At 43.4% G+C, this 12,949-nt stretch overlaps 1 protein-coding gene across 19 annotated transcripts in view; it reads right to left on the minus strand.

Annotated features, from left to right (window-relative positions):
• Window positions 1-203: 203 nt before the first annotated feature.
• The window catches only part of mbnl2 (muscleblind-like splicing regulator 2), a 50,734-nt gene continuing 37,988 nt past the window's right edge, over window positions 204-12,949 (minus strand). For 4 of the 19 annotated variants that reach the window (XM_034611240.1, XM_034611191.1, XM_034611175.1 and 1 more), the window contains 4 exons: window positions 10,874-10,927; window positions 10,301-10,451; window positions 8,255-8,290; window positions 204-4,184 (listed from right to left, as the gene is read on the minus strand). In XM_034611240.1, the coding sequence (XP_034467131.1) occupies window positions 4,060-4,184; window positions 8,255-8,290; window positions 10,301-10,451; window positions 10,874-10,927 (366 nt within the window). In that variant the 3' untranslated portion in view covers window positions 204-4,059. Of the gene's footprint in view, window positions 4,185-6,833; window positions 6,929-8,254; window positions 8,291-9,802; window positions 10,189-10,218; window positions 10,452-10,873; window positions 10,928-12,949 lie in introns of those variants that run through there. The other 15 variants (XM_034611250.1, XM_034611197.1, XM_034611299.1 and 12 more) reach the window with 9 other exon arrangements.

Here is a 12,949-nt window from a genome sequence, read left to right on the forward strand (position 1 = left end):
CTATCTATCTATCTAAAAATGTGTCCTTTTGATGTTTCTCAAAATTCCAAAACCCCTAAAAGTTGATTTCTAAAGCACCTCAAAGCAAAAATGTGCCATTTCTAAACTGTAAAGGTGGATGAGGTCAGTAAATACACACACTGCATGTTTGACATATGAAGGATGTAAAATGTTAAATAAAGAACAGATCCAGACAAACAGACATCCTTTGATTTTCTTTATTTCTGTCTTCCAATAGATTTTACACTATCTCGCTGGAACCAAAGGAACATTGGACTATAGAAACATAAAATAGCACAAAATATATGCAAAAGAATACATTAAGAAATGATTACATTGAAACTATAAATCCGATGAGGGTCAATTTATCTTGGCTACGCTGCAACAACGATGGCACAGGCAGTCGCCGCACGTCACCTGCAGTCTCCACTGTAGTGCCCTCTGCTGGCTAAAGCTGTGAGTTACAAATCCAAACTGCTCCATTGTAAGGCAATGGGACAAAAATAAAAAGATGTCACTACAGGTTTTTTTGGGAGACCGGAGGTAACGATCAGGAGACTGTTCACTCTGTTGCAGTCGCCGTCTTTTGGCCAACTTAAAACTTTTTTAGATATAAATGTTTGAAATGAAATCGAGGAGGGATTTGGGGAGAGAGACCCGCTCACGTCTCTTTGAATAAATTCCAGTTAAGAGCTTTTTAAAAACAGAAAAACCTTTAAGCACGATGGACTCAAGATAAGGCAAAGTGTTTGGATAAGCTGAGTCTGCTCAGTTGGCCAACTGCTCAGAAAGTGCTTACATGTTCTTTTTCTTTCGTTTTAAAACCATCATCAGTCAATCACCGCCGACACATTTCTAAAAACACCACATCTCAAGAGGATTCCATACACAGGGGCATCGTGGGTAACCAAATGAGGACGTGTTGTGTACAGACGTGTTTTTTTTTGTTTGTTTTTTTCACTAGTAACATTCAGTATCATTTAGTAAGAAAAGAAAATAAAAGTTGTTTTTCCCATGCAACAAGTTGAATTAAAGTTATTCACCGTGTGTTATCTGCTTTTGATTGATAAACAGATTTGTTGTAGTAGCAGAGGAAACAAAAAAAAACAAAAAACAGATCACAACTTTAAACATTATGAAAAGTGCAATCCTTAACTCTAGTGATACATACGCCTCGAATAAAATGTCTCAGAGTGGAACCTCACGGTCCTTTGTCAGGGGAGGAGCTGTACATCTCAATTTCTTAATTTATAGATTATTTAGTTCTTATATATATATATATATTTATATATATAATCTATGTAACATTGATGACTTTGAATCTATTTAAGTGTTACGGTCACAGCACTACAGAGGCTGTTATTTGCTAATGAAAATATTAGGTCGTTGTCGTAATCTCAGTGAAGAATAAGAAATGTTCGTATCTTCTTTACAATCTACCGTGTGTACAGTGTTCTAGCAAAAAAAAAAGAAGAAGAAACAAAAAAAATCAACTTAACAATGTCATTTACAAAAATACCGAACTTTAGTAATTGCAACATTTGGTTGCCACAGCAACAACTTAATATTGTTATGAAATACTATTATACTAGAGTGAAAAGTACATCTTTTTTGAAATTTTATTCTCTTTTTTTTTTTTGGTAAAATGTCATCTATACAATAAACATTTTTTTTCCCCAACAACACAGACGAGTCTATAACTATGCTCATTACTGCGACACCGTGATTTTTTTAGTTTTTTTTATCAATGAGAAGGCAAGAGAGATCCAGTAGCTTTCTATCGGCGGGTGGACTTTTTCAAACGCCGCCCCGCCCCCCCTTTCTTCTCATTCGCTGACCTGACAGGTTAGACCTTGAAATGACCAACCGTGCAGTGACGTAGCACAGCTCAATAAATTACATTCATCTCAAAATAGAATAGTTTACAACATTTCTTTTTTTTTTTCTCAACTAAAATTTGACCAAGAGTAACACAAGATAAATTACAACAAAATAGAAGCTTTCACCACCTGCCACGGATATTACACACGAATCGAAACAGAAACTAAAAACTCACGTGGAGACGAGTCGGAGTGAAAAAGGTCTGATTGTGGATTGTCAATGTTGATCAAGCACCATGAAATTACATCCGATTTTTTTGTGTGAAAAAAAAAATGGAGAATTAAAATTTAGTAAAATGAGTTAAAACAGGCTAAAGAGGGTGTAAAATAATAAAATAACGCTTTATTATCTAAACGTGATTGTTCTGGAAGGTGGAGGTGGTGGGGGGGGTTTACGGGTGGGGGTGGGGGGGGTCGAAACATACCTCGATAGGAGACACAACACAAAAATTTTAAATAACTTTGAATATATTTCTAAAACTATGAATATAAACTCTCAAAATAAGAGACACCTTACATACATTACACAGTTTTACAATACAGGTATTTTTTTTCTCACTCACGTTCCTCATGTAAACTACTCAAACCATGGTAGGAAACAATGGTACACCATGAAAGTCACCAAACATTCTACAAAGCTATGTTTTGATTTGTCGTTTCTTCAACTTCTTTTTTTAGTTTTTCCATAAAGTCACTTGTGATGAGACCGCCTCCGGGAACGGAAAGAAGTGTGATGTCATTTCCCCCAGGGGAAAACAAAATAAAGGTCCACGTTCTGACGGCCGGTGTGTGTTTTGCGTCTGTGACTTTTAGTGATACACTCCGGATGCACGTGTTGTTGAGTCGATGAGCATTTTTTAGGCACTTCTACGAGTTTTTCTAAAATGGAACAGGATTATCGGTGATAGTAGGGTTGGACAGGACAACCGACGGTCACAGATAGCCCTCCAGTCGAAGTTCAAGTCATCTCTTTGTTTTGTTTGTTTTTTTTGTTTTTTTTCTTGACGAGCATCGTCAAATGCACCGTTTTTTGTTTAGTCTTAGCACTTAAATCCTTCACCCACCCCTCGAAAAGACTCTCCTACCAGGCCTGGTGTTGTCGTAACCTGCTAGACCTCGCCTCAAGTCCCAGTCTGCCGGCAGACCATCAGTCTCCAGATACGAAACACACACATACACACACACACACACACGCACGCATACGCACACTCACACACACAAGGCTTGGTATGTCTGGGACGAACCGTCAAGCTTTGTTAAGCCCTTGGCACAGACCCGAGCCTTTAGGCTTTTCAGTAATGGCCACGACTATCTTCTGTCAACACTGGGCACTGTCTTCCCCTGTTCCTGACTGCATGCAAAAAAATCCGTGCACAATCTACCCCACCGCTCCTCCTCGACAAAGAGCCGAACCCAGCGTGGAAACAAATAAAGGGTGAGTTCCGAGCAGCTTCTCGCAATGGCAACAGAAAACAGAAAGAGAAGAATTTGTCTGGGTGCTCGAGTGTGGCTCTGGTGGTTTTTTCTGGCGGCGGTGATTCCATCCGACTTCTCCCAAGCCGCGACTTTGGCAAGATGGTTTCCTGGGATGAGAAGTTGGCGAAAGGGGAGGGGCAAGGCGGGGAGGACGAGCTTCATCATGGCATCGTAACAGCATCGGGGGCGGGTGAGGGCCGCGGAGGGACCCTCGCAGGGGACAGTCACATGTGGAGGAAACACGAGCCTGTCTGCCCCCAGGGACATTCATCTTCATGGTGAGAAAGAAAAGCAAAGACCGCAAGACTTTTAAAAACCCCTCGCCGAGTGCGTCGGTGTGGCTGTGCACGGGTTTCCTGTGACTCTTCCTGTTTCCCCACGTCCACGGTGTGCACTACGTTTCTCGTCCAGTGCAAATCAAGCATCTTGATTCTTTTACTAACCAAAGGGGGGTGAACGTTGTTGTGCAGAGGTTTTTAGAATAAATATGAAAGAGAGTGGGGGGGTCGACGGTACTTTGGGAGAACATTTGTTAAAATGACCTCTATAGTGTGTCTGCTATAATACATAATATTTTTGACTTTTTCATGTTAATAGTTTTTTTTTTTTTTCTAGCAATACATACAGTATATATATATCTTTTTTCTGTGTGTGTGTTTCACCGGCACTGCAGTTCGTATGGTTAAATTGAAGTGTTACACTCTTAGCATGCAGGTTGCTGGACCTCTATGGGAGAGGTCAGGTAGTATTTACACTGGGGCTGTTTTGGGTTTCCTAGTGCAGCTTTGTGACACTCCGTTCCCATCCTGACGCTTATTTCAGGATAATCTGCAGGAGGGAGACAGAGGGGGGGGGGACAAGGAGAGAAAAGGATTTAGTTAATTTACTCACATGTATAATATCAAGTAAAACACTGTGTTCAAAGTCTGCATTACCACGACTGTGAGAGTGAATTGAAAGATAATACAAATACTGAAGAAGGATAAGAAGACGAAGAAGAAGAAGAGGAGGAGGAAAAAGAGGAGAATGATCAAGAAGATGAGGAGGAGGGATAAGAAGAAGAAGAGGAAGGAAGAAGAGGAGGAGCGAGAAGAAGGATGAGTAAAAGAAAGAGGAAGACGAAGAGAAGGAAGAAGAAGAATGGGGAAGGAGAAGATGAGGAAGAGGAAGAAGAGGAGTATGAAGGAAAAAGAAGAAGAGGGAAGAAGGAAGATGAAGAAGAAGAGGAGGAAGAAGAAGACTATGGGGGGGAGGGCGCAGGTAGAAGAACAAAGCCGCTTGTTAACAGACGACGAGACAGAAGCCGCTGGTCACATCGCACCACAGACCAGCAGCACAGGTTGAGAGTGAGTGATGTGCACTGACAGCTCAACCTGCTCCAGAGCACAGTATGGAAATAAGAGGGAAAGTGACATGTGTCAGATGGGTGGGGTCACACACCCCACCCCACCCCTCTGGTAGCACAGGTGGGTAAAAACAAACGCCAGGAACTGCTGGGAGGTTGGATTCTGTGCAGTGACGGTAACAGCCAGTGATTAGATGGCAGGAGGTGATGAGGCTAGATGGATAATTACATTTCATTAAGCCCGTGTTCCCAAATTATAATGGAGGTTTGAAATATCAGATCATTATTCTAATTATTACATTATAATTGAGTGACTGGGATAAGAACTGCGATCCAAGTCCTCCTCCTCACGGTGCCTGGGATGTAATACCACATTCTGACAGAAGAGGATGCTGTGACTTTACAATCCCCGGTAGAAGCGGTGGGAGACACCCCGGCGCCCGTCAGCACATGGGCTGGTGTGATTGGTTGGTTACTTGTCGCGTCACGGTGACATTTCAGAGGGTCATGAAGTGACCAAACTCTGAACCTATCAACATGTCTGGAGCGTCCTGTCCCCTCTACGCATCATCTGTTTCATTTTATCTGAAGACGCAGATCCATTAGCCAATCACACAGTTAAGAAGCCGTGTAACAAATTAAGGATAAACCAGTAAACTCTGAATTTGCTGTAAAAACGGGTGACGTCAGCATCATGTGGCCTTAATTTAGAAGAAATAAAATCATAGCACGGGTGTTTACTCTGAAAAAGGCCATATGATGGGGATGACTGTACCGAACAAGGCGTGCACTGTGTGCAGCGCAGCTGGTGATTATACGTGTTAACTGTGTCCTGGCTGGAGCGATCTTTACGCAGGGCGGGGAGAGGAGAGAGGGAACGAGAGAGAGGGGGGGGGGGGGGGGGCAGACGGAGACAGACAGCGAGGGGCTGACGTCAGTGTTTCTCCGGCTCCTTGTCCCACATGCATCTTTAAAGAGCAGCTCTGCTTCCTGCTGCTACTGCTGCTGCATGCCAATTACAGGAAGAGACGGTGGGTGACTCACAGGAAGTGCAGACACTGGCGGCCTGTGAGGGACAATAAAGCACGAGGTACCATGGCCAGAGGGGATCATGGGAGAAATGGTTTATTATCTCTTTTCCACACAGGGAACCTCTGAAGAAACAGTTTTTTAAGGTTTTCTTGGGGACGTTAAAAATAACTGATTGTCATTTTAGAACTTTAGAACAGGTGACAGGAAGTGGAGATTTTAAAATGAGGCGACCGCTCTCGACAATGGAAAAGTAAATTGCTACATGCCCCACGGTGGTCGATTCTGCACTCTGACATGATGTTTCCCCACTTACATCTGTGGGCCTTAAACACACCTCTACCAGTAAATGATTACCAGCTGCATGAGGCCGGAGCGCCACCATTGTGCTCAAATTTCCAGGTTTAAAATGGGGCACACTTGCGTCACTGTGGCATTTAAACCTGGCCCCTGCTGACGGGCAGCGGCCATTTTTAAACAGCTTCCGTGATCGGTTTTCCTGCATCACCTCTGCCTGACAAGTCTGGCTCGTAACTCACGTTTATTCTCCCCCCTTTTTTTAATCCCACAACTTGAAAAAAGGTTAAAACTGGGGAGGAAAGATCCAACAGGGCGGCTGTTTCGAACCAGCAGGAAGGAATTATCTGTGTGTATTTGCTTGAACGTGTGTTTGCAAGAGCACACAAGCAGGACAGATGACGCCGCTGCTGCAGATGGAGGCTTATTTGACGACAACAAGAGAAAGTGGAAAAGAAAACTTAAAAGAAAACAGAACATGCAAAACAAGAAATCAGGAAGTAGTGCAACACAACACAACTACTACTTTGGCAAATGTGGGAGCTCTGAAGAAGTGCTTGTCGGAGGCTGTTCTGCATGAAATATGATACCCTGGGTGGTCGCCCCTCCTCTTTTAAATCCTCTGGAAAATGCCCACTCGCAGGCTGCCATGCCAGCCCGAGCTCGCCCAGTGCAGCCACGAGCACGGGCCGGGAGGAGCTGGGCGTGGGCTGCGGCTCAGCTGCAGGTTATTGTGGCTTATTTGGACGCCAGCACTTATTCAGAGCTCCGGGGACTGATGAAAGAAAGCTTTAAAAGGAGCAAACCTGATTGGCTGGTGCTGTTGCTGCGTAGGGGACACTTGTGGCAGGAGTTGTTGCTGCAGAGACAGTAGCAGGCGTAGCACTGTACATCATTGGGACTTTGGTTTCGAGGGAGGAACGGAGAGGGGAGGTAGAGTGGGAGGGAGGAATGGGGGAAGAGGGGAAGGGGGTGGCAGCAATGGACAGGTAGGTGGAGCATTACGGTAACCATGGCAACAGTTGTGATGTGCGTGTGTCGACGGTATCGTTTGTTGTTGTTGTTGTTGTTGATGGCGGATGTTACAGAGAGCCAGCAAGCCATCGTTAGGGTTACACCGGCAGATGGCATGCAACCATTCACAAGGCAAAGCAAGGAGGACAGACAGAAAGGAAAAAAGAGAGCATGGGAGAAAGAAAATAACAAAAAAACAAAAACAAAGAGGAGAGAAGCTGATTACAATCACAGGTACGGAAATTTATACGGACAATCAGTTTGCTGTTTTTCCCAGAGAGGCTAAAGGGCCACGAGACTCCAAATACAATGAATCAAGTGTATTTTTTAGCAGTGGGGGATGATGGGAACTTTATTTGTTCTAATCCAGAGATGAACAGCCGGGTGGCGGGTGATATAATTATTCTTAGACCCTGTTCAGACCTGGTATTCAAAATGTCTGAGGATGCATTTCAGATCCGATCGCCCAGCAGTGTCCTGGGCCAAAGTTTTATAATGAACCGAATCTTTTCCTTTTTACACTTTTCAGTGATTCTCATACGTCGATTTATTTGCGGCCTTTCTCCCTAAAAGCAACACTGATGATTTTTTATTTTATTTTGCTGAGAAGACATATTCTAATGCCAGGTGTGAACTGACCAACTTAGAGCTGCCTACTTGCGATCAGATCCCTCAGGACAGATGTTAATACCAGGCCTGAACAAGACCTTTGTCATCGTATCGCCAGCTTTCAATTTTAAACACTCTGTTTAGCCGACTGGGATTTATTTAAAATTCCCATCTCCCCTTTTTCTTTTTTTTCGCAGAGACAAAAGCTCCAGCTTCGTGTCATTTCTCTGGGAAACTGATTTAAATTTCCTGATCAACACAGCACAGCAAACAGACAGTGGCTATCCTACAGCTGGAGCATCTTCATCTACGGTAACATTTGAATCGTACAACAATCAGTCATTAGCGAAGAAAGTCAGTAAGGAGACAATAGCAACTCTTTCAGGTGACACAAAATTCATTTCGTATCCCAGCGTGAAGAAACGCACGGTTTAAGGACAATTTCCTGCAAAGGTTTCATCACCGCCGCAGGAGGCAGTGAAGCGATGACCTTTTGTCTCACCTGCAAGGGCTGCAGATATTGCCCACTCATCCCACTCCAGCCACCCCCCCCACCTACATCAAACAATGTGCATGAGAGAGCAAAGGGAAGGTCGGGACCTACCAAGACTGCTACCAGGAGTCATGCACAAGACTGACCCTGTTGTGTTCATGCAGAGAAAAGACAGACAGAGAGAGAGAGAGAGAGAGAGAGAGAGAGAGAGAGAGAGAGGGGGGGGGGGGGGGGGGGGGGGGACAGAGAGGGAGAGAGAGAGAGGAGGAAATAAATGGGTTAATTGAGAGGGAGGGAGGATAACAACAAGATTATACAAGACAAAAAACAAACTCAGATGCTACTGTTACAGTGGTGCTCTCAGTCAGTGATGAATGCAGTAAACTGCAGCAAGCAGAGGGATTCCCTTCAGTGACGGCACGAGTGAGAAAACACTGTTTATACGCACTCAGACGTGAGTTGATTTCAGGCCTGAAAAATGTCCAGAACGTTCTAGCGAGGGGTGGTGTCTGGGTGGAGCAGCAGGAGGAGGGACATGACATATATAAATTCCTCTGTGTTTTTGTTTACGACACCAGCGTCAGCCCTTATCGCTAAAAGTTAACGTCTTTGCTGACGTCTTTTTTGCGTCCGTCCTGTGTTAGAAACTCCATCAACACTCCCAGTCGCTCACTGGACATTTCTCACATTTTCCCTACCCTTTACTAGGCGGCTGACAGGAATAGTTCCAGAAATTTCCATTTGCGTTCTCAGGAAAATGTCCGGAGTTCAGTGCATGTCTGAAAGCAGCTGGAGTTAAACTATAGGATGTGAAATTATGGCCGGATCTAAATGTTGCTTCCCTGCTTCTATCAGTTCATTTGTCAATGAGTCATGAAAGAATATATTCTAAGGCATTCATTATATGTATTTATATTTTATTCCATGGGTTTAACTTGAGCCAGCAATCGTCACTTTCACACAGGGTTAGTAGCAAACAGCTGTTAATATATATTTGATAAATTATCTTTTTTAAATGCACTGGTTTCAGATCAGTAGTCAATATTGGCCGATATGCAAAGTCCAGGTATCGGGAAGAGTAATTTAAGTTATTTCTAGAAAACGAGAGCAAAGACTGAAAACCAGAGGAAAGGAGACTAAGCAGGGGACAGAGCCACATGGCAGCAGCATCATGCAGGGTCAGTACAAAGATGTGCAGACTTCAATGCAGATCTAAGTCAAATGGGGATGGGTGGAGTTTATTAGCCATTTGGATAAGTTCATCACAAATGCATTAAAGTGGCTGTGCATCATGTCAGGCACATTTGTTTCCCCCGCCCCCCTACATTACAAAGAAACCACACCCATCTGACATGTCTTTCCACACCCAGACACTGAGGAGGGATGAGGGAGACATCACACCACACGGAAACAGAAAGAGCAGGTAGAGAGAGGAGCGAGGGACGGGCATCTCGTCCACATGACTCATGAGCGTGGCTCCCGGCTACCGTATTAGCTGCAGTTAACTTGTTTAGCAGATTACCCGAGGGGACGGGAGCTACTGTTACTCCAAGTGTCAGGACAGAGAGAGTGTTTTTGGTTTGGAGGCACAAAGAACTGAAGAGGAATGAGGGAGCAGACCCGAATTTATTTAAATGGGATTTCTTTCTCCCCAATATCGATGTCAGTCAAAACAGATTAATCAAAAAGTGAAAAGGCTGCGTTTGCCCAAAAAATATAAGACATTATTTTCTTTTAAAGGTTTCTACTTTTTCTTTATTTTATTCCTTCCTCAAATTGAAGCCTAAACAAAGTTACAGTGACTGTTTGATACGACTGGGCTGCTGGTTGTGCAGGTGAACCACACGTGACCGCTATGGGTCAGGGAAGAACCCATTAAATTTGAATGCGGATCCGGAACAATCCAAGATAGGGTCGTTTTTAACGTTTTCACCAATTTCCCAGGGAATAATTCATGGATCTCGATGAAAAATTTGGTGCGGCTTGAGTGAATATAAGTTGGAACTTGGCGACCCCCAGTTTGGAAACCACTGTGATAGATTAAGGTTTAGCTCAGCACGTTCAGTGAGTGCACGTGTGCATCTGTGTGTGCTCGGCATACCTATGAGCGCTCATACCCCTATCTATGTGCCGTGTGTGCTTACTGGGAGCTCTTACCTGTGGGAAAGAAAGCAGGCTGCTGGAGCTGTGCGTTGGCCAGCGCCTGCTGGTAGTGCAAAACACTGGGGTTGAACAGGGAGTTCGCTCCGTTGCTCTTCTCGAGTGTTGGTCTCTTTGGTAGGGGCTGGAGGACGCCGTGCGGGAACGCCTAGCCACCGACAAACACACACATGACAGAAGCACACAGCCGATTGGAACTGGATACTCACACAGGTCAACACAGATATTCTCTAAATCTGTTATTTGTCTATGCACAGCACAAAAAAGGCAAACATGGAGACTTGCTGTAACTATCACAAGGACAATGAGAAACTACACCATAGCAAGGCAATCACCAACAACACATTAAAGAAAACAGTGTAATAACTGGAAATATTTTAACATTACACTAAGCTTGTTCATTTAAAACATGTAACGTACAGTCTAAAATGCCACTGATGATCATAAATTATACTTTAACGTGTTTTACATGGTTTCACAAAAACAAAAGAGCCAACTTAAATTTTTGTGAGTGGCTACAGTACAATTAAAGAAGCTACATGCAAAGCAAAAGGTGAAAGGTCAAAGTACCAGGTCTACAGTTGCCTCGAGGGGTCGCTTCATTGCTTTGGCAGTCGACTGAGTCTTTAATTAGCAGGCAGCGAGCACATGATGGCAGTGGGCCAATGGGATTCAAGCGTATTAACATACAGGTAACAGCAAGCAGAGGTGCGTCATGGGGGACAGCATTGCATTGTGGATAGGTGAGAAGGAAAAAAACAAAAACAAAAATAATCTGAATGCAAGTATACCACATACAAAACAATAGGCATGCACATAAACAAAAAACTGTTTTGTTTACTTTGAAACATTGCTACTTTTTTTTTTTTTGAATTAGTACAACAGCAACAAAGCATCTACATTAACCTCTGGTTAAAAAAAGCAAAAGAATCTACGATGTTCTTCAAATTCTACTGGGAAAGCATTTGGTAGTAACGTCGACTATTATCTGAACAAGTAAATCAACTTTTACTAACGGCTACGCAGGAACAAAATGTAGTAAACACAAATGATTCAGACTAGAAATACTGGGCTGACACTTTGTATGAGATCTACAGTCCTACACACACAACAATTACAGTGCTGCTGGATTTCTCTGCTTGATGGTGTGAGGTGCTTTTTTTGGGGGTCTGAGAAAATGTCCCATGACCGACTGGGATGTGAGTGAGCCCCTCAAATTACTAGCCTCAGCCTGGCAGCTACATCTGGACACGTTTGTGCAATCAGATTATTACGTACAGATAATCCGGTGCAGTAAAGAAAAAAAGTAGCTTAACTATCTTTCTGTTGTGGTGTCAGTTCATGTGTAGTTAAATCTAAACCTGCGTCGTGTTGCCTGTTAGTGTGAGCAATGAACTTGGGGGACGTGACACAATGTGAGGTTACAGTTACAATGTGGAGCTCTGTTTATTCTTACATTCCTCCTAAAAACGTAGACGCAATTATTTTACAGAATTAGTGTAAATTTGAAGGCGGCTTAATGACGTTATAATAAACTGTTTTATTTCAAGTTATCTCTTCATTTAACTTATTTAAAAACGATCTTAGATGTTATGTCACTGCTGAGAGAGAGAAAAAAAAAAGATGACGTGGATGTGATGGTCACAGCACTTGCATGCACAGGCCTCTTGTTTTCCTTATGTAGAACAACATATATCCTATTAAAGAGTGATGCATGACCGATGGTGTTAACAGACTTAAACAATGTGGTTAGTTAAAATGGAGGATGGTCTATTAAAAAGGGACATGAAAAGCGAAAAGATGGCCGCATTCGCCTTGCAATGAGGAAGGAGGTCACAGCATGGCAAGCAACACATAATGTGGCACAGTAAAAACAACATAATCTCAATAACAGGACACTCTCACTGTAACTCTATCGTTTAATGTGCAAACCTCATCTACGCTGCACTTTACCCTATTTGCTTTAGATTAAAAAAAAGTGAATCATGGATAATGATGTTACCTATTTGCAGCAGTGCAGCAATACAGGTTTTATGGTTCAATAAAAGTTCTCCAGCTTTAGGCTAAGAGCTAAAGGAAAATTGGATTAAAGGCGCTGACTAAACAACTCGCTGTCCCGAGGTTAACCCCTCCTCACCTCCAGCTCGGCTTGTAACTGCTGAGGGTAAATTGGGAGCTGGGTCACAAAGTTGATAAACTGGGGAAATGTGAGCGACCCAGGAGGAGCGTGAAGCGCGGGATTCGGGGGAAAACACGCTAGCAACATAAACTAGATCTCGGATGATGCATTGTGAACCTGGTGGAAAAGTTGTTAAGCTAAAGGTGGTGACAGGTAAACATCAGGTTGCAGTGGCTTGGCCCCTTTATTACCCTCCGCCAGGGAGGTTATGGTTTCATCTGTGTTTGTTTCGTCTGTAATTTAGCAGGATTACACAAAAATTACAGGCTGGATTACCATGGAATTTGGTGGAAGGGCATTTTTCCCAGAGACTAATTCATGGATCTTGATGAGAGAAATCTGGCATGTTTAGGGGACTGATTTGTGCAATTCCAGTGAATTTAAATGTGGTTCATACGGGGACTGGTGGGCCTTGGTGGAGGTATGCGCTGCTCTCTGAATGCCTTTCTTGTTAGTTTGTTTGTTAG

Source organism: Hippoglossus hippoglossus, chromosome 2, assembly GCF_009819705.1.
Source record: "Hippoglossus hippoglossus isolate fHipHip1 chromosome 2, fHipHip1.pri, whole genome shotgun sequence".
NCBI lineage: Eukaryota > Metazoa > Chordata > Actinopteri > Pleuronectiformes > Pleuronectidae > Hippoglossus > Hippoglossus hippoglossus.